This window comes from Vulpes lagopus, chromosome 1, assembly GCF_018345385.1.
Source record: "Vulpes lagopus strain Blue_001 chromosome 1, ASM1834538v1, whole genome shotgun sequence".
In the NCBI taxonomy this organism is placed as follows: Eukaryota; Metazoa; Chordata; class Mammalia; order Carnivora; family Canidae; genus Vulpes; species Vulpes lagopus.
The window spans coordinates 130,476,001-130,503,961 of NC_054824.1; the positions used below are offsets into that span (position 1 = coordinate 130,476,001).

The 27,961-nt window shown below is 33.3% G+C and overlaps 1 protein-coding gene across 2 annotated transcripts in view; it reads right to left on the reverse strand.

The window, feature by feature from the left end:
* The window catches only part of NOL4 (nucleolar protein 4), a 393,871-nt gene that overhangs the window by 251,400 nt on the left and 114,510 nt on the right, over positions 1-27,961 (reverse strand). For both annotated transcript variants that reach the window (XM_041761256.1, XM_041761170.1), the window contains exons 3-5: positions 24,728-24,839; positions 23,718-23,830; positions 17,632-17,764 (exon numbers count right to left, since the gene is read on the reverse strand). In XM_041761256.1, the coding sequence (XP_041617190.1) occupies positions 17,632-17,764; positions 23,718-23,830; positions 24,728-24,839 (358 nt within the window). The remainder of the gene's footprint in view (positions 1-17,631; positions 17,765-23,717; positions 23,831-24,727; positions 24,840-27,961) is intronic.

Here is a 27,961-nt window from a genome sequence, read left to right on the forward strand (position 1 = left end):
GGTCCTATGAACTCTAGCCCACCACTGTCCAATGTACCACATCCTTGTCCACTGTCATCTTTCATAATGGCTTGGAATCTGCCTTATAAAGAATTCTTAGTAAATACTTGCTTAACAAGGCAAAACATTATTTTTAGTAACAAAAAAGAATAGTTTAATGGAAAGAAAACAAAGACAGGGTTTAATTTTGAAATGAGAGTAATATGTGACCCAATAAACCATTTTGATCATTATTTTAAAGATTTTATTCATGTGACAGAGCAAGAGAGTGAGGCAGCACAAGTAGGGGGAGCAGCAGAGGGTGAAGGAGAAGCAGGCTCTCCACTGAGCAGGGAGCCCAATGTGGGGCTCAATCCCAGGACCCTGGGATCATGACCTGAGCCAAAGGAAGATGCTTAATCGACTGAGCCACCCAGGTGCCCAATCATTTTGATTATTAAACTGAATGACATTATTATAATATCACCATGATGGGGTACAAAACATTTTCAAAAGGTAGTCAAAATACTTTATTTACAAAAGTTTCATTTCCAAAATAACATTTTATAGTCTTCTCTTTAAGAAAATATGAATGGGTTCTTATCTATAGATGCAAATGCAAAAGCCAGTCTATTTATAGATTGGCCAGTTGACAAGCCCTATGAACATGGAGGGACATTTATAATCACTAGACAAAAAATATGCCCAAGTGATAACTGGCTCTACTAACCTTCAATTCACTCAATATATATTCTCAAAGCCACAATACCTCATGAGCATTTAGTAACCTTTACTGATCTAGTTGTATTCTTTTCACAAATGCAAGAGATTTCAATTTATAATATTAAAAGCCTTCTTTTGAAGTTTGATGTTTTATTTTTTTTAATTTATTCACATTTAGGTATGGCTGAATGTACCATTATTATATAAGTTTACCCAATTTAATCTGTATAATTTCCACATTTATGCACCCTTTAACAGTCTTTCAAAAATGCCTTTATTAGATTAATGTATTATTGCTATAAAGTATGTTAAGATATGCACCCTGTATGATTGATATTTCAAAATAGCCTATTCATCTGGATGCTTTATATAGAAAAATGGTACTCTTCATCAAAAAGTGTACACTTTATTGTTAGTCACACAAAGCAAAACTGAAATGTTTCCCCAAAAAAGCTTATAAGATAAATCATTATTGGCATGAGTGGATAGTCATGAATGAAAAGTGGTTTTTTCCCCCTTCTCCAAAAGCTTGCTCTTATTATTTAGAATAAAGCACAGTAAAGTAAAATGAGAAGATATGAAATAATGAATGCACTAGAGGAGGTCAATCATAATTTCTTATTGTCCTTTCCAAAAAGGGAAGAATAGGGGGAAATGAAAGAAATCATCAAAAGTCAATTACGTATTTAACAGATAAAAGGAAATATAAATTTTAAAAACAGGACAATTATTGTCAAGAGGTGTTATAGAAATAAACATTTTAAGTTTGTTACTCCTTTTAGAAAGCTATATAAAACCAATAGATTACAATGGCTAGAAAGAATATTTTAATTCCTTTATAACAATGCAGAAGCAAAGAAGGTACATGCATGAAAATAGGAAAGTACAAGAAAACATCTACAAGTAGCTATTATAGACAGTTTTAAAAGCACAGGAAATACTAAAATATGAACCCCAATATTAATTCCCTGTTCAAAAAATAAAAACATGATGAAATAGTTGAGCATGCATGGCATAAAATAATGTGCATAAGCAAGCCTAGGCTACAGAACATGATAAATGCAATGGTTAGAGAGGTGGGCTTGTGGCAACTTAAAAACCCATCTTTAAAGACATAGGCTCCAGATCTATGTTCTGATCTTGTTTCTACCACTTTGCAGTTGGATAATGACAGACTAGTTATGTAGCCTCACTGTCCTCATCTACGCCATAAAAACAATAACAGTTTGTACCTTATAGGATTGTTGCGAAAATCTGAAAAGTTAATTCTTGGGCAGCGCCTGGCATACAGTAAGCAATCAAGACAGTTCTTGTCACCACCTATCATCACTTTCTGTTGGAAATATCTTACAACAATTTGATTTTAGATGGTTAAATTAAGATGAGAGACTAGATGTTTCTCATCGATCCAAAAATAGAATTATGCACATCACATTTTAGATAAACAAACTGTTGATGTCGTTGACATGCGTTAAGTAAGTATGTTCTCACTCAGCCCAATTTAGAACCCTGGCATCATTGTTCAGTGTACTAACCCTCCCCTGTACCTATAATGCTAATCTGATTTTTCTTGATTGCTTTATCATAGATTTGAATAAAGACAGAGCTAAGCAGTGATGAGTTGTGTTTTTTATTCTGTATGATGCTAGAATGTATTCTCCAAGATGTTATTATGCAGTAGCAATAATGATATGTTAGTGAAATAAATCCCCAGACTGAGAGATGTGCTGATTGATACTTGACTGCCAAAAATCTCAAAGTTTCTGAAATGTATATAGACATTGAAGGTTGTCAAAGCTTCAGTGATGCTGCTGTTAAAGGAAATTCTAAGAAACCCTCCAGTACCTTAGGAGCTCAGAATAAATTTTATGAAAAGTGCTTCAAAGAATATAATAATCATAATTTTTGAAAGTATTAAACCTAAATCCTCCTCCCTTTCTCTCTCTGTCCCTCCTTCACTCTCTCATCCTTTGCACACACACACACACACACACACACACACACACACACACAGCTATTCTCTCCCCCCTTTGTTTCTCTCTCTAAATACACACATAACCACTCATACATAAATATGCACATTCTATATACATATATTCAGGAAGGAATAAGGGTTCTTAAGCATGATATTCATAAAGAAGAGAGGGAAAGAGAGGAGAATTAATTTCACATATTGGTAATATCTACCAGCCTCTGTGTTGACTGTAGTTTCTTACCAAAAGCATGGAAGATTGGCAGCAAAAACAAGACAGAAAATAACTCTGAATATCTTGTAGTCAAGATTGGAGGGAAAGTGGGAAGTCTGCTCCTTCAGTAATCACCCTGGTTTCCTAATACTCTCTCTCTCTGTGTATATATATATATATACACACACACACACACACACAAACACGCACCCTGGAATTAAAATGTAATATATAAAATGTAGTATATAAATTATTATATATAGTATATATTACATATAAATATAATGTAATATATAAATATAAATATAAATATAAATATAAATATAAATATAAATACCCTGGAATTAAGATGGCTGAAACCAATATTACACTGTGTGTTAACTAACTGGAATTTATATAAAAACTAAAAAACCCAAAAGCCTCCACCCCAAGATTGCTAGAACTCATACAGCAATTTGGTAGCGTGGCAGGATACAAAATCAATGCCCAGAAATCAATGGCATTTCTATACACTAACAATGAGACTGAAGAAAGAGAAATTAAGGAGTCAATCCCATTTACAATTGCACCCAAAAGCATAAGATACCTAGGAATAAACCTAACCAAAGAGGTAAAGGATCTATACCCTAAAAACTATAGAACACTTCTGAAAGAAATTGAGGAAGACACAAAGAGATGGAAAAATATTCCATGCTCATGGACTGGCAGAATTAATATTGTAAAAATGTCAATGTTACCCAGGGCAATTTATACGTTTAATGCAATCCCTATCAAAATACCATGGACTTTCTTCAGAGAATTAGAACAAATTATTTTAAGATTTGTGTGGAATCAGAAAAGACCCCGAATAGCCAGGGGAATTTTAAAAAAGAAAACCATAGCTGGGGGCATCACAATGCCAGATTTCAGGTTGTACTACAAAGCTGTGGTCATCAAGACAGTGTGGTACTGGCACAAAAACAGACACATAGATCAATGGAACAGAATAGAGAACCCAGAAGTGGACCCTGAAATGTACGGTCATCTAATATTCGATAAAGGAGGAAAGACTATCCATTGGAAGAAAGACAGTCTCTTCAATAAATGGTGCTGGGAAAATTGGACATCCACGTGCAGAAGAATGAAACTGGACCACTCTCTTTCACCATACACAAAGATAAACTCAAAATGGATGAGAGATCTAAATGTGAGACAAGATTCCATCAAAATCCTAGAGGAGAACACAGGCAACACCCTTTTTGAACTTGGCCACAGTAACTTCTTGCAAGATACATCCACAAAGGCAAAAGAAACAAAAGCAAAAATGAACTATTGGGACTTCATCAAGATAAGAAGCTTTTGCACAGCAAAGGATACAGTCAACAAAACTAAAAGACAACCTACAGAATGGGAGAAGATATTTGCAAATGACATATCAGAGAAAGGGCTAGTTTCCAAAATCTATAAAGAACTTATTAAACTCAACACCAAAGAAACAAACAATCCAATCATGAAATGGGCAAAAGACATGAAGAGAAATCTCACAGAGGAAGACATGGACATGGCCAACAAGCACATGAGAAAATGCTCTGCATCACTTGCCATCAGGGAAATACAAATCAAAACCACAATGAGATACCACCTCACACCAGTGAGAATGGGGAAAATTAACAAGGCAGGAAACAACAAATGTTGGAGAGGATGCGGAGAAAAGGGAACCCTCTTACACTGTTGGTGGGAATGTGAACTGGTGCAGCCACTCTGGAAAACTGTGTGGAGGTTCCTCAAAGAGTTAAAAATAGATCTGCCCTACGACCCAGCAATTGCACTGTTGGGGATTTACCCCAAAGATTCAGATGCAATGAAACTTCGGGACACCTGCACCCCGATGTTTCTATCAGCAATGGCCACAATAGCCAAACTGTGGAAGGAGCCTCGGTGTCCATCAAAAGATGAATGGATAAAGAAGATGTGGTCTATGTATACAATGGAATATTACTCAGGCATTAGAAACGATGAATACCCACCATTTGATTCCACGTGGATGGAACTGGAGGGTATTATGCTGAGTGAAAGAAGTCAATCGGAGAAGGACAAACAGTGTATGTTCTCATTCATTTGGGGAATATGAATAATAGTGAAAGGGAATATAAAGGAAGGGAAAAGAAATGTTGGGAAATATCAGGAAGGGAGACAGAACATAAAGACTCCTAACTCGGGGAAATTAACTAGGGGTGGTGGAAGGGGAGGAGGGCGGGTGTTGGAGGGGAATGGGTGACGGGCACTGAGGTGGACACTTGACGGGATGAGCACTGGGTGTTTTTCTGTATGTTGGTAAATTGAACACCAATAAAAGTTAATTAAAAAAAAACAAAAAAAACAAACAAACAAACAAACAAAAAGAAACAATGCCAAAGGAAAAAAAGGAAAAAAAAAAAACTAAAAAAAATAAATGAAATGGCTCTTTAAAGATGGGAATGGCCAGTTGGGAGAAGGATGATGGTGTCTCCATTATTCTTTAATCCCTTCCTCTAGCCTGAGAAAATACTTAGAGTAGTTTAAGGATATATAGAAAATAATAAAGGAGCCCCTGGATGGCTCAGTAGTTTAAGCATCTGACTCTTGATTTTGGCTCAGGTCATGATCTCAGGGTAGCAAGATTGAGCCCTGAGTCAGGCTCCATGTTCAATGGGGAGACTTCTTGAGATTCTCTCTCCTTCTTCCTCTGTCCCTCCCCTGGCTCACACTCACACATGCATGTACACACTCTCTATCTCTCAAATAAATAATTCTTTAAAAAAAAATAAAACAATAGAGTCCCACTTATTTTTTAAAGGAAAGTGTTTTGTCAGGATGAAAACAACAGAAAACATTATAGATGAGAAAGAGAATCCTAAAAGGGTGAACACTCAGAGTGTTCTAGGACTAGAATAAATCTTAGAGGTTATCTGAGCTTCCTTCCCACTTACAGATGTAGAAATGGTTGCCCCAGGGTGTTAATAATTCTTAAGTAAGGCCACAAAACTAGTTACTGGAAGAGCTGGTATGAGAAATCAGGTGTCAAGATTTAAACTTAAGAGTGTCTTCCTGCTGCCTCCTTAATGACTTCGCTTGAAGATTTCCAAGCTACTTTTTTATTCCATTGTTCCTCAATGGGTTGGGCAGTAGATGAGGGAGACAGCAATAAGCATCAGAAACCCCAAAGTGAGATGCGAAAAGGACAAAATATTCATTCATGGGCAAGGAAATCAACTGCCTATCTCTTTTTTGGCAAGAAAGACTAAGTCTAAGAGTTGAGTGAACTTCCACCTCAGAAGCAAGCAGATGGGGAAGAAATTTCAAACACTATTTCAATTCAAAGACTACATCTTATAACATGTCAAACACTGTTCTTGGCTCCAAAGACAGGGTGCAAGGATGCAGATGATGTACTGTTCCTGCATGCAGGTGTTCCCAGTCAAATAAAGGAGTGATAAGAAAACAATTATACTATAAATTTATAATGAAGTATCCTTTCCATTGTTTTTCTTCAATAGCCTCTGACTATTCTTTCCTTCATGAATTATCATCTAATTATGATCTCTGTAAACCTAGTAAATAAAAACTTTTATAGTCAATTTAGCACCATTTTGTAACTGCTTTATCTTTCTGTACCATTCTTATGCAACATCAGCTTCAAAGCCCTGAAATTATTCAACCTTGAAATTATTTTTATCCAAAGGCTAAAGCTGTTTTTTTTTTTTTTTTTAAGTAGTAGCTAGATGACCCACGCTTACCCACAAGAAAATTGTAAGTAACACAGCATGGTGTTGACTTTACAGTAAGAATTTACAAAGGTTAGCCAGGTGGCAGTAAAAACAAACACAAATTTTGTAGAAAAAAAAACTACTTAAACATTCAAATTGGTAAATTTCAAGCAGTTCTCATTCTATAATATAACTGGATACATGAACTTATAAGTTCAAAATTTATTTTAATAAATATTCATAATATATGCACTTTCTAACATCTCTTTGGTATCATGTGCATTCTTACCTTATTTATGCATTATCAGACAGACGAAACTCAATATTCAAGGACAAAGGGTCTAGTATCTGCTACTTGGTCCTACCAGAATTTTGGCATCCCCTGGAGGTGCTAAAAAATTGAATGTTGGATCCATGTAATCATTCATGGTCTAGTAAACACTGCCAGAAAGATCATGACAAAGCAAAAGAATAATACTTCAAAACAAAGAACTAACCCAGAATTAAAATTCCAAATTAATCTGACATCCTTCACTGATCAGATTAGACTCTCCAAATCAAGACTGGAAGCTAGCCAATTTCCCTTAATTTTCCAGAGGTCCAGGAACTACCTAAGATTGGACTGGTATCTGGAGTGCACAGCAAGCTTTAGACTGAAATCAATAAACTAAATTTCTAAACAAGTACTTATATGAAAAATCACTTATATAATATCAGTAAAGTATCAAGAAGCAGAATTTTAATTCAAGATAAAAGTAAACTTTTAAATATGATCACCCTAAATATAAGAAAATATCCCTTACAAAAGCATTTAAAGTAAATGCATAACTATGCATTTTTTTCCATACTTATGTTTTACATGTCAGCCCCACTGCTATTCTTCTGCTTTTGGAAATAGAGTAACTGCCTAAAAACAATTTCAAATGATTAAACATACACACACACACACACACACACACACACACACACGCACACATAATATTTAAAAGAATCTAGCGATTGAAATTCCTCCAATTCATAGAAACATTCCACCTAATTCTCTATCTTCCTTATATTACGTATAAAGATATTTTATATTTCTGAAAATCATAATCTATTTTTTATAGAACTTCCATGAAGAGAAAGCTTTCTAAAAACTTTATCGGTGTAACCACCTCAACACAGAATAATTAATTAAATGTTTATCATGTAAATTGTTTTTAAATTTGGCATTAGAACAACTTGAAAAACTAACAGCATTGTATCATTCTTAGGTATTTTAATCCCACAAGTGTATGCAACTTAAAAATTGAGAATACCATCAAGAACAGATTCAATTCGGGAAGTCAAATATTTTATTACATTTATATAAAAGAATCCTTTTAACTATTTTTTGCTTTATGCAAAATTTCCTAAACAATTAAAAAATACTAAAAGAAAACAAAGTTTTGGAACAAAGAAAGTCACTTACACAAGACAACATTACATCAATAGGGAATTTGGTGTTCTGCATAAAAAAATTTTAATAGTTTTTCTAATTAAAACTCACCATCATAAAAAATTAACTACTAAATTTAATTTTGTATTAAGTATACCGTTTTACATCATTTTTATTAAAAACATGTTTTATTAGATTTTTCAACTAAATTAAATGGTGAATAGTAATTGCTTTTACTGCTGGTTTATATGCTTTAATAATTACTTGAAACTATCCCACTTGGCTAAATTAGATGCAATTTTAGTTACAAACATACTTTTAATAAAATTTTATTCACATATATACAGCAGTTAGAATGCTATGTGTGTGTTTGTGTATGTTCTAAAATTAAATCCAAATGTGTGCAGTACTCAGATAAAAAAGACTGCAAACAGATTGTAAAATTTAGTAGATGAGTGGAGGAACATTTTCAGAAGTATTAAAAAATTGCAGTACACAACAATTGTCATAACTAAGAAAACAGCATTAATTGAAACCCATGCATATCAATCCTCACTCAGAAGTTAACAGTGGCCAAAAATAGCATTGACCGTGACCATATCCACCTGACTCGATACTCTTGAGACTGTTGCCATCTTGACACTCCAGAACTGCCAGGTACAAATGTGAGAAGTATAAAAGTATGTTCTGGAACACTTGCTCCATGCCTTTTCCACATGATTGTCTTAGTCATCCCATTTGAAGTGGTCCCATGAATCTGCTGTGGGTTTTGTTTTGCTGTTTAGTTATATTCCTCAGGTAGGAATCTGTGCTGCCAACTCAGTATATAATCTAAATTAGGACGGGGTGCCTACGTGGCTCAGTCAGTTAAGTGTCTGCCTTCAGCTCACTGGTTTAGGTCCTGATCCCAGGGTCCTGGGATTAAGCCCCGCATGGGCTCCCTGCTCTGTGGGGAGTCTGCTTCTCCCTCTCTCTCAGCCCCTCCCGCAGCTCATGCTCTGTCTCTCTATCTCTCTCTCTCAAGTATATAAATAAAATATCTTTAAAAAAAAAAATCTAAATTAGGATGGAAGAAAAGTAAAACTCCCACTACTATATCTCTTTATCCAGTTACTTATCTCACAACTAATTTATTATTTTTAAATTTACTCCTTTCTGTTTTCACTTAAAACAGGGCTATTTATGGTCATTTTACAAATGTCTGAGTCAAGCTATACACAATGCACATGTGTATACATCATTGTTCTGAAACAGAAATCTCAACTTCAAAAACAGTTTGCTTTTCCATACTCTTCATGTTCTAATTTATTTTAGAGCTTGAACTATTAGGTTAAACCTATATGGCAATTTCATGAGGTAAACTTTACATGTCATGTTCATGCTTATAATCCCATTGTGTAGCTCATTCTTGGGTTCAACAGGTATTTGTTGAATGAATAATGAAATATTGGGTCTCTCACTACTTACCCTTACCTAAGTATGTTCAAGGCTCTAAATAACGTACTTACTAAATTTTACATCTGAATAGGACATTTGCCTCCTTTTTGGCTAACTAGCTCCCAAATATGCTTCCTTCTAGGGGGTTACTGCTGTATCATATGTCATAGTAAGAAGCAAAGCTCTCCATTACAGAATCCAAAGGGGCTCAAGGAATCTTGGAAAAGTATTTCACATGGAAATGTTGTTTCAATGGGTTTGTTACTAACACTTTGGAAGTCAGTACACTATGGATTATTATAAAGGAAAAGTGTTCTAGACTAGTGTTGCCAAATAAAATAACTGCATTCCTGGAAATAGAAATTTAATCCTAGATTCTAGAGATGGATATTTGTTCTAATCATTTGTTCTAAACAAACTAGACTTTGAAAGACTAAGTGGACATCAGTGGGATTCAATTTTTTTTTTTTCCTAACAATTGAAAACAAGATACTTTTCTGACTTTCAGAAACTGTCTTCTGACCTTTTGGATCCTGAAAGCCAGGTTTTTAAAGGAAAGTTATGATTTTACTCAAAGATATGCAATTCAAATGATTAGAATGCAGAATATTTACCTATTATTTAATTAACCTATAAGATATTTATAACCTATAAAATATTTTTCACTAAAGTGATATTTATGGTAAACAATTTTCCTGTTTTCAGCCATGATCTAAAACCTAAAATTCTTCAGAGTTTCTATAATTAAACATGATTGTATGTGTATGTATGTGTATATATTACATATAATATACATTATATATATGTTGTAGTTTAATATTTATATGCAGGTTAACCACTAAGTTCCAATTCAATTTTTTTCTGTTTCTCAAAAATGGTCTGACCAATTAAAGCATATTAAAACATTTCTAGAATATAAATATTCTAGAAATATTTCCTCTAGAAAGGGGGAGATTTTTAAACTATGTAAATGAACTATGCATTTCCCATGATGATAGAATTACCAAACATATTTTTGAAAGAAAAAGTTGCCTTAAGTAGTTTTTTTCATCCATCATGTGTAGACCCTGAAGAATTAATGAACTCATTAAAAGAGTTCTTAATTCTCAAGTCCTTTTCCCTCTTTTTTGTTTTTAAATATTACAGTCCTTTAGATGGCACATAAGATGCTGTTTGTTAAGGTTTCAAATGCATAAAGAAGTCATTGTTTGACACATGAATGAAGTACCAAATACTGCAAACAAAACAAAACAAAACAAAAAACTATTATAAAAAAAATCTCTACTGAGTTGAGAGACAATCTGGGGACATGTTCCCAAGAGCAAAATATTCTGTAATGTCATGAACAAAGTAATTTTTAAAATTACACATATATATTTTTTTCTTCTATTGCAATTCCTTACTTTAAAAGCTGATAATAGAAACAACAAATACCCACCATTTGCTTCAACGTGGATGGAACTGCAGGGTATTATGCTGAGTGAAATAAGTCAATCGGAGAAGGACAAACAGTGTATGTTCTCATTCATTTGGGGAATATAAATAATAGTGAAAGAGAATATAAAGGAAGGGAAAAGAAATGTTGGGAAATATCAGGAAGGGAGACAGAACATAAAGACTCCTAACTCGGGGAAACGAACTAGGGGTGGTGGAAGGGGAGGAGGGCGGGTGTTGGAGGGGAATGGGTGATGGGCACTGAGGCGGGCACTTGACGGGATGAGCACTGGGTGTTTTTCTGTATGTTGGTAAATTGAACACCAATAAAAATTAATTTAAAAAGTAAAAAATAAAAAAATAAAAGCTGATAATATGCAGAGTTAAAGGAGGTATCTCAACTTCCCTTTGTACTCTTATAATCTTTTTAAAAAAGGGCAAAGGGGAAAAATACAACAATTTGTTGTGACTTAAAAAAAAACAGAAATCCTCTGCTGATTATCTAATATTTTTGAGACTGATAAAGTACAAATATTCTCTTGCAAAGCTATCAATATAGAATCAATATAGAATCAATATAGAATCAACATAGTATGAATTTAGAAAAGTAAAATGTCTCTTAGAAAAGTATACTTCTATCAAATGAAGTTGAATGTTTATTTTGAACTGAAACTTTCAAGTCTTTCTCTAAATGTGACACTTTTATTTTGCCAGACATCCTTTAACTTCAGACAACAACAAACAAATCAGCTGTTTGGAGGATTTTGAGAATTGAGAATAAAATAAATAATTAGGAAAAAAAGAATATTTTTTTAGCTATGGCATGTTCCCACAAATTTCTAGAATCTGGATTCAAAGACAAAAACCTACGTGAGCCCATTTCTACTTATAATCCACTTAAATGGATGGTAGAACAAGACACAAATTGATAAACACTTGAATAAAGAGCTCTCTCAAGCTCTTTGATCAGGAATGCCTTTTGGAATTCTGTAAAGCACAGCCATTGCATAAGGGAGCCTCTTTCTTTTTAGCTACTTATATTTCACGATATATTTCATGATAGCTCCAAGAACGTCCTACTTTATGATTAACTGAAGTGATTATTCAATCTTTAAGTGATTTTAGCTTACAGGTATTACTTGAAGTCTGCAAAAAAGTTTTGCATAGCTTAATATATTTTACTCAAAATCGGGTGAAGGTGGCTAAAAGATACAAGCTTCCAGTTATAAAATAAATAAATTCTAGAGATATAATTTACGTCATGGTCACTATAATTAATGATTCTGTATTATATATTTCAAAGTTGCTAAAAGAGAAGATTCTAAAAGTTCTCATGACAAGAAAAAATGTAACTATGTATGGTGATGCATGTTAACTAGACTTTCTGTGATCATTTCACAATAAATACCTATAGTGAGCCATTATGTCATATACCATAGACTAATATGATGTTATATGTCAATTATATCTCAGTATTTTAAAGGCAAAATAGGTTAAATACTATGCTAGGATTCAGAGATTTTTCACATTTTTACCTTTATATTTTGTTGACTTAGAGAAGCATTATAAGCTTAAAATAAACAAAAGAAGCTGAATATTATACATCAATTTTTCCCTTTTCTAAATTCTTCATTCTGATTTGTGTCTTCTTGACCTTACCTAATTATCTAGCCTGATGTCAAGAGGAAAGATATTTCTCTTCTTTTCCTCTTTTTCTCCAACACACACAGTATACATGTATCCCTCAAATGAATTTATATTTCTTCCCTTGGTATTGATTAGATTGAAAATATTTCATAAGCACAATGAGGAAAAAAAACTTTAAAAAGGAATTTTTAACTCTCCATTTTATATGATGCCTAACAAAAACATTGTTATACCTACCTGTGTTATAATTATAGGGAAGGATTTCTAAAAATCACAATATTTCAATTTCTTTACAATAATAAATTAATCACTTAGTATTAAAGAAAATAGAACCTTTTAATTTAAAATTTAAAATGTGGGCAGCCTGGGTGGCTCAGCAGTTTAGCACTGCCTTCAGCCCAGGGCATGATCCTGGAGAACCGGGGTCAAGTCCCATGTCAGGCTCCCTGCATGGAGCCTGCTTCTCCCTCTGCCTGTGTCTCTGCCTCTCTCTCCGCCCCCACCATGTCTCCCACAAATAAATAAATAAAATCTAAAAAAAATAAAAAATAATAATATTTAAAATGTTATATTATTCATATATTAAGCTGGGGTTCCAGCTGACTGTTAAAATATGAGTTTCACCAACAATTTCTCTAAAGACTTTAGATACATCAAACCCATGGCTACAGAGAAAGGCATTTAACTGCCAAGTCAGAGTAAAACAATATTCTAGGCTCCACATCTGATACAGTGGCCACCATCCACATGCAACTATTTAAATTAACATTAACATTAATTAAAATTAAATCAAATGAAAATTAACATTAATCCCTCAGTTGTACGCGCAATATTTCAAGTACTCAACAGCTGCAGCATGGCAGTGACTATGGTATTAGACAGCATGAATATAGAACACTTCCATTATCTCAGAAAGTGGACTGAATGAACTTCCTAGACTCTTCTCCAATCTTCACTTCTAAACTCCTCTTCATTGGGTCTCTTTAATCTCTATCTTACTGGATTCTTACCCAGACCCTCCTTCTCTGTCTATACAAGTTGTTCTCAACTTAGGGAGATATAACCCCCATGGGACATTTGCCATGTTTGAGACATTTCTGGTTGTTACAATCTGGGAGACAGATTTTAATACTAACATACTGAGTTGAGGCCAGAGACACTGTGAAACACCCTACAAGGCACAGAACATCCCCCACAACAATGAATGCTGTGTCCGTAGTGCCCAAGTTGAGAAGTTTTGGACTAGACTATTCTAGGTTGATGCTGCATGGGGACTGCCCACCCAAAATTGGATTTGTTATATCACAAGTCCCTAGTCTCTCAAATATCAATGTACACCATGTACAAGAAAGTAATACACCCTAGATCCAGTATATGTCTAGCACTCAGAGTCTTCACTATTTAAGGAAGATAGATACAAACTACAAGTTTTACTACTATGAATTATTATTTTTATAGAGACTGGAATTTCCCCACATTGGTTAGGTGAAAAGTAATCAAATGTGAGTGATATCATGTATACTTTTATTCCTTTAGATTGTATATTACATGAAGGTAGGGACGATGTCATTGCTCACCATTTTATACACATACACACACTCACATATATATATATGCATTTTTATAATATACATATATATATATTAGTATATAGGAAGCTCTAAACAAAAGGTGACATTGTATGAGAAAAACAAGATACAGAATTGTGTAAACAATATAAACTTATTTTTATAAAAGAATGATAAAATCTTCTGAGTATGTACATATATTTGTGTGCATGCCTGGGTGTGTTCATGTGTGTATATGTGTGTATAAGTATAGGTAAAATAGAATGATACAGTAGTTTGTCAATGCAAATTACCTAGGATAATGCTACTGTCAAGAGAAAGGAGAAATTTTTTGAAAAGTTAAAAGAATAGGTAAAGCTTATGTGTCAAATAATGATGATAAAATTATATATTCATTTTTTAAATAATAGGGCAAGTAAGAACCACCTCTAATGGAGCAACTGAGGAAAATCAAAAGCATAAGATCTATTCATTAATACAGCAGTTGTATTTTAGAAGAGAAACAGCTAATAAATAAGAAATATAATATTTCATACAATGATAAATCTTCTAAAGAATATTAAAATTTAGGTTTCTGGGAGGAGATAGTCCTGAACTCAAGAAAGATACCAGGGCTTGGAGAAATAAATTTGGGATTCATCAGGGTGTAAATGGCATTAAAAGTTACATGATTCCATGTGAACATCTACATGAGAGTGAACATAGGGGAGGAGAGAGTTGAGGGCTGCACTCTAGGGCTCTCCAATGTGAAGTGGCAAGGATGAAAGCCTACCAGAGATGAGCAGAAAGAGTAGAGGGGAGAAAGCAGAGATAATGAGACAACTTTTTAAATGAGTTTTGCTGGAAAATATGTTGTGGGAATGGTGGAGAGACATGGGACACTGAATTTAAGGTCACAATGGGATCATTGGAGGCTTTCTAAAGATGACTTTCATTACAGCAGACTCGTATGTAGGAGAAGAAAAGAAGGGCTCGTAAAAGAAAACTCAGTGAGAAATGTGTGGAAAAGGCATTTATACAAGGGAAGACTTAGGCAAGACTTAGGCTTAGACTACAGAAGAAATGACAAGATACGTCCCTATCCTTGAGGCATACATCCATATATGATGAAGAAGCACTTTCCCTTCAGAGTAAATAATATTTGAAATTATTCCATTGAATTTTATTAAAATCAATGTAAATTTGTATCACATTAGCTATTCCCTAGCCAAAGATCCACAACTGACGACTTCAAACAAGAAAACCATGAACTTCCATCATAGGACACAGCCTCTTGCGTTCTCCAGAATTAGAGACTAAAAAAGAGCGTGGTACAAATAAGCAAAACACACGAATAAATACAAATGGAGTGAAAAATATATCACTGATATAAATTTCTGTTATTCTAGGATGTCAGTGCTAAACAATTTCCAATAAAAAATATGAGTAAAAGATGTCCATTCATATTATAAAAGAAAAAAGATAATCAAACCAGAAAAATTTCATTCTTAGAAATTATGCAAGTAAATATCCTTTTTATCCCAATAGCTATGCTACTCTAGTGGGTGAGATGTTTTTTAAACCCAACCGATCAAAATAAATAAATAAATAAATAAATAAATAACAACAACAACAACAACAAAAAAAAAGCCAACTGATCGATGCACTCCGCCTTCCTTGTAATTCATGCCAAGGACACCAATATCTTTTAGATTAATCTGAAGTGTGAAAAAGAAACACCCTTGCCACCATGTGTTTTGAACTTTTGGTACACTTAAAACTAGGGATTTCTTTTTCTTTATTTTTTTTTATAAATTTATTTTTTATTGGTGTTCAGTTTGCCAACATATAGAATAACACTCGGTGCTCATCCCGTCAAGTGCCCACCTCAGTGTCCGTCACCCAGACTAGGGATTTCTTATATCTTGACAGCAAAAACAGATCACTAACAGAAGCTAGAAATGCAGCAATCTTTTACAACCAGTTTTTAATAGCAAGTGTCAGAAAGCAAGAAAAAAGTTTCATTTCCCTACCTACAGATGTAGGCACAAAATTTCAGTCAAAAAAAATTCATGTAAACTTGTTAATTACAGGAACAACAAACTAATGTTGAATAAAACTGGCCATTTGCCTTCTATTTATTACCTTTCATTTTCACTCACAATTACCATAGTAAGGTTCAAATTTAACTTTCATACATAATTCTATACTTACAAAGATAGAAATCTACGAAGATAATTTTTAAAGATCTGTACAAATAGTAGACCTAAAAAACTAACTGTCCAGTCTACTTTCTTTATATATGTAGTTTTCTTCCTATCAAGAACAATTGGAAATTCAGGAATTGTCAATAGACCCAAGAATAAGAGATAATGATTTTTTTTTTTCCCTTTACAGCTGAATAAAGTAACTCAAAATCCCAGCAAAAATCTTCTTACCCAACTGGTGCAGCCACTCTGGAAAACTGTGGAGGTTCCTCAAAGAGTTAAAAATAGATCTGCCCTACGACCCAGCAATTGCACTGCTGGGGATTTACCCCAAAGACACAGATGCAATGAAACACCGGGACACCTGCACCCCGATGTTTATAGCAGCAATGTCCACAATAGCCAAACTGTGGCCTCGGTGTCCATCGAAAGATGAATGGATAAAGAAGATGTGGTTTATGTATACAATGGAATATTACTCAGCCATTAGAAATGACAAATACCCACCATTGGCTTTGAAGTGAATGGAACTGGAGGGTATTACACTGAGTGAAATGAGTCAATCGGAGAAGGACAAACATTATATGCATTATATGGTCTCATTCTTTTCGGGAATATAAATAATAGTAAAAGGGAAGGAAGGAATATAAGGGAAGGGAGAAGAAACGTGTGGGAAATATCAGAAAGGGAGACAGAACATAAAGACTCCTAACTCTGGGAAATGAACTAGGGGTGGTGGAAGGGCAGGAGGACGGGGGGTGGGGGTGACTGGGTGATGAGCACTGAAGTGGGCACTTGACGGGATGAGCACTGGGTGTTATTCTATATGTTGGCAAATTGAACACCAATAAAAAATAAATTTATATAAAAAAAAATCTTCTTACCCAGCAAAATCACTTTGATAAAACTGTCCTTTTATAAAAACTGTTTTTTAATTACAATTTTGTCTTTTAGGAAAATTAAAACATCCAAATTACTCTTTTGATCATTTTTAAATGCTTAATTATTATAGCTCAAGAAAGCAAAGCTAGGAAACATCACAGAAACCAAAACTACACTGACACAACACGTTTTGTATTCAGGGAGCAAAACGTGGGCAAGCTTGATTTTTATGATTAACATCTGTTTATAAATCAGTCTGTCACCCTACTTTTGAACAAAGTACTTGAATCCAAAAATAATGAAAGTGGATAATAGAACCTGAGAATACAGAAAAAGTCCCTGTAGAAACATTAAAAACTGGCACAAGAGAATAAGATGGTTGTTTTAATACATTCTGACTCTGACTCAGGTTTTTGTTGTTTTATTTGTTCAGTTTGAAAGGCTTACCATCTTGCTGGCCATGAAGAGCCTGAGGACTTTGCATTCTTTCCTCAAGATTGGAGCTAAGATCAGAGTTCACAGCTGACATCCGCGTTGAATCACTCATATCAAATTCATCACTTTCTATTGAACTTTCATCCTGAAAATGGTTTTAAAATATCATCAAGCATCATAAAATATAATATTCAAATAGTGACCATTTTATCTACGGGGTCAATTAGAGTTTAGCAAGTAAGTAAGCTTTCGCAGAACTCAATAAAACATGTTACATATTTATAGATCCTTGAAATAACAAATAATGTAATAATCTCTCCCTTTAAGGAATTTTAAAACTTGTGAAAAATCAAACAATGTATCTATGTACACGCAGATTTAAAAGGTAAAATAACATGTTTAGGAAGGATATAGTTGGGGAATTATCCAAAATAATGAAAAATGTATTTTTTTAATTAGTAAAAAAAACTTCCTAGAAAGAGTCAAATCACAAAATATAACATATGGAGAATTATGTGTTTTGAGTCTAAAAATAAATGACCTAATAAAATATTATAAGAAAAAAATGTCTTCGGATGCAATATGAAAACCTTAACCAAAAAATTGTTGTTGACAAGCAGGATGGATTCTAATAATTGACAAGCTTACATGGCTATATTGAAAATCCACATTTACTGAGAGCAAGTTTTATCACATCCCTTCTTTCCTTACAAGTGAATATACACCATAACACAAAAAGAAGTTCTAAGTAGAAATGTGCAAGATCCATTTGCCAAAAGCCAGTTCACTGAGTGGTGAAATTACACAAAGGCCTGTTTTCCAAAAGCCTAATTCATCAAAGACTGTCAAAAACTAACTTAATCCAAATCCTAAAATATTTTGCTGTAGCCATTTCACTGAAGCAAACTCCTGTAGGAGAACTGATTTTCGGCCAGTCGTACACTTATGTAGGCAGAACGGCCTGAGGAACCTGCTGTGACATACATATTGCAAGCATTTAATCAAAATCACCAGGTTTGACTTTAGTTTGTAAATGTCTGATCTGAAGGTTTAGCATTAATATAATAATTAGCAGTAGCTGTACTTGTAGTGCTATTTTGGTTCCAGGTAATTATTCTTTATATTTGTTCATTCCCTTCAACTTTATCACCACCTGTCCCAGGATTCATTGAATTTTACAGATTGAGAAATTGAGGCACAGAGCAGTTAAAGAATGTATCCCAGTATTATATACACCAGAACCGGGATTTATATGAAGTAACTCAGACTTGAGAAAATAGCTTCTTTGAATAGGAAGAGTTACCTTGGCTTCATAAATGACATCTTGGTATCAGCAAAGAAGTTGCTATGGTTAGGGGACAGGAACATTCTAGTAGACTAACAAATTGGCATTCTGATCCATAGGTCAGGTCAAGGTGATTTTGGTGTCCTTCCTTTACAAAAGGTCTGATCATGTCTGGGTCTACTGAGTAGCACTAGCTCTTCATTAATTCAGCAAGGAAATGCCACCCTGCGAGGCCTCTGGGCAATCAGCCACATAGACTTCTCCCGGCGGCATGCCCTCTCTCTCGGTACATTATGTTTTCGCCAATTCTAAATTCTAAGAAAATCCAAAGCATCTGAAATAAATATATATGTTAAAAAGAGAAAAAAATAACAATTCAATGTGCACATCAACATTATCAGTGTGTACCATATACATATACATACATATATATGCACACGTAAGTAAGTGACATAGATATTTATTATATATACTATATATAGTGTCTACGATATGGTAGTATTTTAGAGCACATTCTTTAGAGCCAGACTGACTGATTTAGATCGAGGCTCTGTCACTTAGATGTGTTACCTTACATAGGCTACCTAACTTTTCTGTGCCTCAATTTCTTCATCTATAAAATGGAAATAATAGCATTAATCTCATAGGGCTATATAAAGATTAAGGAAATATAATAATATTTAAGGTAGTTAGAACAATGTCAGATATATAAGAAAAGCAAAGCTGTTTAATATTTTTATGTAGAACATACAGGAAATTCTGCAGTATATAATAGGACTCAGACTAATTATATTTTATGAACATTTACAAAAAATAAATGTATTTATAATGGTAAAGATGACCAACATGTGTTTGTAAAGTAGCTGTGTATTCTATATAAACATGGTCTTTAGAATCAGCATTTATTATATATACTACAAATAGCTAACAATATGTAATCCAGTAAAATATCATTTCCAATATATACCACCTGATATATATTATGTGTGCATGTGAATGCAGGTGTGTATGTAAAATGTATGTGTATGTGAGAATGTATGTGTGTTTAAAGAAAAAGTAGACACAAAGAGATCACAATCTCTGATCCACAGAATGATTATAGAAACTGCTATAGCACATTATGAATAATCAATACACATTTTATCACCAATAAATAACACTCTTATCAGCACACTTTGTAAGAAATGTGGACAATAAATTAACTGGTTATATAACCAAATGTACCTGTTATGTATTTTATTTTTTAAGATTCACCATTCTATTTATCATCATAAGTGGCTTAATGATTGTGACTATCTTAAATATTTTCCTCCATGACTTCCTATGAAATATAATTCAGTTTTCATAATTCTACTCCTTATTAGAATATAAATTATCCAAAACCTTTAATGAAACTAAGTGCATGCATTCATTCTGTAAGTTATATTCCAATTATTAAATGATTAGATTACTATCTTTTAATAAGAGGTGGCAAAAGTATGTAAAGTATAATATTGTGTTTTTTTTATTATCATCTTAGAAACAATGCTACTCACTCTGGAAAGAAATTACTGAAGATTTCTAAGAGTGAAGAATCATAAAACTTGATTGATATATTAAGTATTTTATTTTATTCATAATCATCTGCTGGCGACTCACCTAAATTTTTCCCTCTGTGAGTATTTTACTCTGTATGACAACCAGAAAGAGAGTCTTCACATCTTACAATGTGACCTTATTCCTTATGTTACTAAAATATTATCATAATGAAAGCCCTGGCCAACTATCATAGCATTTGCGTCCCTAACACTTAATTTTTAAAAATTAGAATAAATATTTTACTGTAATAAATAATTTTATCCCTAGTCTTTTTCCTTTTAAGACAGTTGCTTGAAATTCTGATCCCTGATCTATACCATATTTTATTTAAGTTTTCAATTCCAGATTTTACTTCAAAAGAGTCTGTACCATGTGACTCTTAATTTCTATTGCTATTGCCTTAATCTCATTTTCCCATTTTCTGAACAATTAATAATAGTCTCCTAGTTTTCTACCCACCTCCAATCTCTTCCCCACCAGTCCTATTTATTGACTACTGCTAAATTAATCTTTCCACTTCAGAGAGTGCCTCTTCTCTGCTCATAAATTTGCAGCTATATTCAAGTCAATCCAAATCTACCAAGTAATGTGTAAGCTGCTCAATCAAACATAAAGGGTTTTCCATAAGACTGCTTGAAAACCACTCTCACCAATCTCATCTTTGTTCTGTTTTTCATTTGCCTTGTGCTCAAATCAACTCAAAGCCTATATTATTAGCCTTTCTATGAAATGCACCACCTCAGACTTTAGTGTGCGTGAGCGTAGTTATTGTTAAAAGTTCAGATCACCAGGTGTCACACACTACATCTAGAATCAGAATCTTGGGGTCGAGGTCCTGCAACATGCAGTTCAATAAGCTCCATGGATGTCACTAATGTTAGTTTTTAGCCAGTAGTGTTCAGAAAAACATTCTGTGCTGTTGGAAATGCTCTATAATATCCCCTATTCAGCAGATAACTACCAGCTATGCTTGGCTATTGAGCTCTTGAAACATGGGTAGTGCAACTGAAAATCTAAAAAATTTAATTTTAGTTAATTTTAATTAATTTTAGATTAAAGTTAAATATCCACATGGGGCTGGTGGCTACCACATTGGACACTGAAGATCTGACTTAGCCTGACTTTAGCCTTCATTGTTGGATCTTGAAAATATTTTCAATTATTCACAATTATTAATGTAATAAACATCCTAATACATAATTTGCTTCATTCATCACATCCCTTAATACAAATTTCTAGTCAAAGCATATGAGTAACTTTTAAAAGTTTTTAATGATTATTGCCGAGCTCTCTCCCAGTAAATTTATCCTGGTTTAAACTCTGTCAACAGTTTATAAGAAGGTCAACTGATCTTATATTGGATGAAGTATTTTGTAATCCTAAAGAGATCCCCATTCCGTCTTTATTTCTCTAGTAGCATTTAGCATCTTCTCATATACGTACTTTCATTACTTACTGCCTTTAGCCCCCCAAACCCTGACTAGAGGTTAAACTTTATAGGCAATATTTTTGTCAATTTACTCACTGTTTATCTCTATTGTCTACAAGAAGGCCAATCACATAGAAGGTACTCAGTAAATATTGGTTGAACTAATTGAATTCACACATTAAAATTTAAATATACCTGAGCACAAAGAACTATCTCACTTGAATTCCTTTTCAGTATGATTTACTTAACCACTTTCCTATCTTTCAATAATCACAACTTCTAGAATCTTGCAAATAATCTAGTCGCTTATCTGAATATTTTTAAGGCTGTGTATATCCAATTGGTATCTTCAAAATGTAAGGCTGAAAGTTATTTTCCTAATCCAGTTATAAATTAAAAGGATCCACTTTCTTTGTACGAAATACTTATGATTCTTTAGAAGCCAGAAAGATTCAGCATATGTGGGCTGTACTGTTGGCACAAAGTTGATCTTCTTACTTTTTAGCCTAGAAATAAATGTACCAACATCTAAGTGAGCTTCCTACAAATAATTTGACAGCTCTAACTAGTTTATGAGGTTTTAAATTTTTTCCAATTATATAATAAATGATGGGAATAATTTTTCCATTCTCTGGGATGGATAGACATTAATATTTTTTAGTTGTCTCTCATGTCTTTAACCCAAAGATTTTATTACTATTTATTTAATCATTTATATGTAGCCATCTGGTAATATGAAATCCAAACTGCCACTATACAAATACAGATCTTCTCATGGAATATATCCTTAATAGTTTTTTAAGATAAAATGATTTTATAAATGTAGTTTTAAGATTAAACCTGCTTAAAGAGGAAAACAAAAAGATGAGTTTTATTAAATAAAGCTCAAGAAAGTAATATTGAAAGAATTTTATAATGCTTCACCAAATAATGCTTTATTTGAAAAATATTTAACATTTCCTGTTCTTGAGAAATTTCAAGGAGTATACGTATTAGCTTGAGAAACTATTCCTATTATTGATAATCTGAATGTGTCCATTGATTAATGTCTACTAACTAGTTAACAAGGACTTCCTAAAGCCCCTATTGTTATAGGTTTTTGGGGGAATACATATAACTTGGTCCTTGCTTTTGGGATACTTCCACCAAATTGAACAGTTAATTAGTATACTAGAGAATATTCAACAAATGTGCATTTGTGTCTAATACATGCCAGTAAGCACATTTCTAGATACTTACTGTACAAATTAAACAGGATGGCTTGAAACATCAAAATACTTCTAATTAGGAAGAATCACCACAACTTATCTCTAGAAAATGCAGAGAAGTAGACAAACTAATATATAGAATAATGAAAAAGAATGTTAAAATGTATGAAAGATTTAGATGGTGGAACAATGATTATACTTGAAATACCTATTAAGTGACTTTTTTTTTTTTTTTACTTCCAGGCAAAATAACCTTAGTACTAAAGGCTTGGACACTTTCCTTAGATACTCACTCATTTGGGACACTTTCCCCTGAACTTTCTAGCACTTTCCCAAGGCCAGCTTGATGGCAGTCCATTAAGGAAAATGAGTCTTTCTTGGGAATGAACACATTCCCACACAGCATTAAGGTAGGTGTGTTGAGACAGGGACTCTATCAAGGACTAGAAGTTTCTGCCTGTTTCTCCATCTGTGCAATCCTAGTGACATTCTTTTCATTAAAAAATAAATTACCATCTTCAAAATGCCGTCATGCTTAATACAATAGTCATGGTTATCAAACTCTATTCTGACTTGGAAGTAGATATTTCCATTTTACCTCATCTTGCTGTGAGTTTAGCAGCTGCAGTTTCATGTGCTTCATATAGGCCATGGTAATTGGCATGTTGTAGTCAATCATGCTGGTCACCAAAGTGGGAGGTTTTCCATTATCTGTAATAAAACATTTTTAATGGGTATGAAAGTAATTCCGCATTCTACCTGTAATTTCAGAATGATCCAATTTGTTCAAATTGAAATAGGATTCTAGATACCAGGTCTTTAGGAGACTGGGAGCATTATGGATGGATTGCAGAAAAAATAACTATACAAAAGTGTATGGGACAAATTAACACTACAGATAAATTAGTTATTTCTAATGACAGGGAAGCTTTTTGATACCCCAGCAACAACGGTGGATGAACCCCATATAGTGATTAAGCACAATTATTTGTATTTTTTTCTCCTTTGCTGCATACCTACTTTAGCTATGTGCTAGTTGAGTGAAAAAGAAAATTTGTATGTTTTTTTCATTTTTCTCTTTTTTTGTCTATTCATTCCCCAACACATGGGAATGAACTAGCCTAAAAGTACCTTTGAGACTAATATAAACTCTGAGAGAAATTGATAGATTAGAAAAACCATCTAAATAATTTTTAATGAGAGCTAAGGACAAATTGTAACGATGTAAACATTTTAAGTGAAGGAGCTCCACGCTACTCATCACTTTCAGAAATAAGGAATTGGTAGATTTAAAAGGACACCAATGGAACATCCATTTCCTTGCTAAGTACATTTAAAATACTATGGAATACACACAATATATGAAAATTAAAACACTATCATAGGAAAAAAGCTAGTTGCCACAGTCAAAACTGCCTTTCTTCTGAAAATGGGCACAGAATCATTCTGTAAGTAGATACTCAATATTCACTGCCTCCTACTCAAATAAATGAGATGATCTGACTTGTTGAACTGTTTCAGTCTACCACATTTTTATAAAAATGTGGGATATAAATTGACATTATGAATAAAATTACTTTAAATCTCACTATTTGACACTGTGGCTACCTTTGTGATCTGTTCCATCTGGGTTTAAATGCATTCTTTTCTGGCACTCTGAGCAGCTCATTAGAAACCGTGTCACCGCTTCTCTTGGTAGGAAGGCATAGCTCTCTGAAATCTGAAATGATTCACAAAATAGAGGTGTTATTATATAAGCTGACTGAGCATGAGTCAACAGAAATGATCATTGTATTTCCAAATAAGACGCATTATTCCATAATGGCAGGAAGCACAATGAAAGCATGCACTGCATACCATGCATCATTTCAAGAAATATCTATCCAACTTGATTGCATGTCTCTTAATAATAGCTAATAATGTGATGTGGCGAAAAAGAATCAACCACATCTGGATGGATATCTGTTTATATTTCTGCATTTCTTTCAGGAAAAGTAATCATAATGTGCAGATATTCTAGTGAATTTTCCTTGTTAAAAATTGTCAACGTTATTTTTTATAAGTACTGCTAGCACCATCATAGTTTTATCCAATTTTACATATATTTTTAAAAATTTAGCCCCAACTAGAAACAATAAACTTTGGATTTTGCATTAATGAGCATTTCTTCATTATGACTTTTCAAAACACTTTAATTGAAAATAATAGATAATTCTAAGAGAAATTATGTATATATTTACTGCAGTGAATCATCCCTTCCACAGAAAATGACACACCTGGAAATGCATTTTGGCCACTTATTCCATGTATTATCTTATGTCAGTATTTCATAATTTATGTCTACAATAGCTCACGCTGTCAGAGTAAGCTTTCCCCATACCCTATACAGAGCTTCTATTTTCAGAACCATGATCTAGAATCATATTAGAAATAAATACTTATGTCAGAAAATTTTTAAATATTAACTTTTCAAAAACCAGAGTATTTCTCTTATCAAAGCAAGTAACTTCAGAAGTGAAGCTGACATATTGCTAAATATCTCTAAATAAAAGCAGACACTGACTGATACAGTGCTATAAAGAGTGTGATACAGGGCATTAGTCTTCCATCATAGCACTAATGCTGGTATATAAAACATGAGATACAGAAGAAAAAATGAGTTGTAAATTAGACGTAAATGCTACAGACAGTTGCTCAGATATATGCACCAGCTGTCATGAACACTACTATATTTTAATTGTAGAAAGGAAAGAAAATATGCATCTTATGTATAATTAAGTCCAAGTCTACAACAATTCCATTAATAGTGATGGGGTTAATATTTACCTATTCAGGCTGTAGGAAAAAACCAACATTGAAGAAACCCTTTGCACTAAAATCCAAAATTGTAAAGCATACTTTGCCTTGAATTTAATAATAAAATCAGTTTGCATCACTTATCCTGGATCAGGGCAAAAAAAGCCATAAGAATACCAAAAAGACAAAAAAAAAAAAAAGAATACCAGAATACCAAAGAGAAAGTGTAAGTCCACAATTAAATCTATTGTGGATGATCCATACACAGGTAATTAAAATTGAACTCCACTAGAGTTTTTAATATAACTATTATTTGTAAATTAAAATGTCCAGTTTTTTAAAAAGTGCATTTTTATACTATACAAAGAATCGTGAGAGAAAAATAAAGAGAACAATTTAAAAGTGTTTCATTAAACTATTTTATATTAGTTTTCAAATAAGGAAATATATACACAATTTAAAATCTCACTTTCTCTTGTTATTTCCCTAACTACACACACACACACATACACACACACACACACACGAATTTGATTCCTATTTATCTATTTTACTGAGGGAATTCACACCTCTGCCTGATTTGTTTATCTGATTAGAGATCTTTTTTTTTTTTCTGACTCTCTGAAAACCTACATTAAAATAATTCAAAGTTAAAAAAAAAATCCATGATGCATTCCTGGTCCTGATATTTTAACTCACATGGAGTCATGGCCCACTGGAACTCTGTGGCTGACCATAAATTCCTCAACAAATAGCTTTTGAGAAGAATGTTCTATTGATTTTCATAGAGGATTTCTATTACATCTTTCTCTACTTCTATAAAAGAGAAATCTTCCATTGAAAAATGATGGGCAAATGGTGGACTTGAAGACACCCTGCATATGCTTCCAGTGTCCTGATGCTCTCCACAATCTGCCTTTTTCCCAATGCTAATAAGGCACTTGTGTAGGAATCCCTTCTAGACAGATTTAAGACTAATCTCAACCATATTACTTGTCCTAGCATTACTTTGCTCCAAATCCGTGTTTCAATAATCATTATTAATCATATTAAATTTATTTTATAGTTTAACTCTGAAAAACAGATTACCTGTAATGGTCACAAATATGTTTGTGTTCATATGTACATGTGTACATGAAAAATATATAAATTCCCATTTTATATCTTAGGAAAAAATTAGCAAGTATTTTATCACATTATTCTCTGTGATGTTATTCTGACACAGCACTTGGTATGTCACTACATGTTAAAAAGTGGATAAAAGCACTTCCTTAGGGGTACTTTTCTTGGTGTTCAGAATCCATTCTATGGGGAGGCTTGCCAAGGCATCTTATTCTCCTTGAATCCTTTCTTCCTCACCTCATGCTTACTAGGCCCACAGACCATGGAGTCTTCTTATGCACAAGAACACAAGACCCCAGACATATCTCACACTCATTTATGAAATAATATTTCTCTTGCTATGGAGGTGAAGATGGAAAATAATTTCTTTTTCCTTATCTAGAATTTTTCCTCCCAGCCTTCTTTGACACTAAGAATCCTAAGCAACCTTCATTGATAAAGTTCTTAGAATATTTTGCAAAATGAAGAAGTATTTTTCAAAAGTTCTTAAATTATGGTACATTTGCATAAATACATTTCATAATTAAATCCCTGTCTTTTGATCCTGTTGGTATCCTCTGGTAACCCCATTTAGAGATAACACTGAAAGCCTACATGTGAAGCCTCTTTAGAAACTGAGGCAAGGGCTTAATGCCCTTATGGTTCCTTCTCCAGTGAAAGCTCCTGTTTCTATTTACCAGGAGTGAACATTGAAATGCTGAATCAACTTTAAATAGATATTCATAAACGGTGAGAAAATTCAGGGATGTGTTCTAGGCTGTCCATTCATCAAAGTCCTAACATCTTTTATGCAATATGTAAGAGCAGTTGTAAATGAAACCTAGAAGTAAGGGACCAAAATTTTAAAATATTCTGACTTGAAATACCATTCTACCAATACTATAATTAATTATATAAAACACTCTAATCATTCATAAGTGTCTA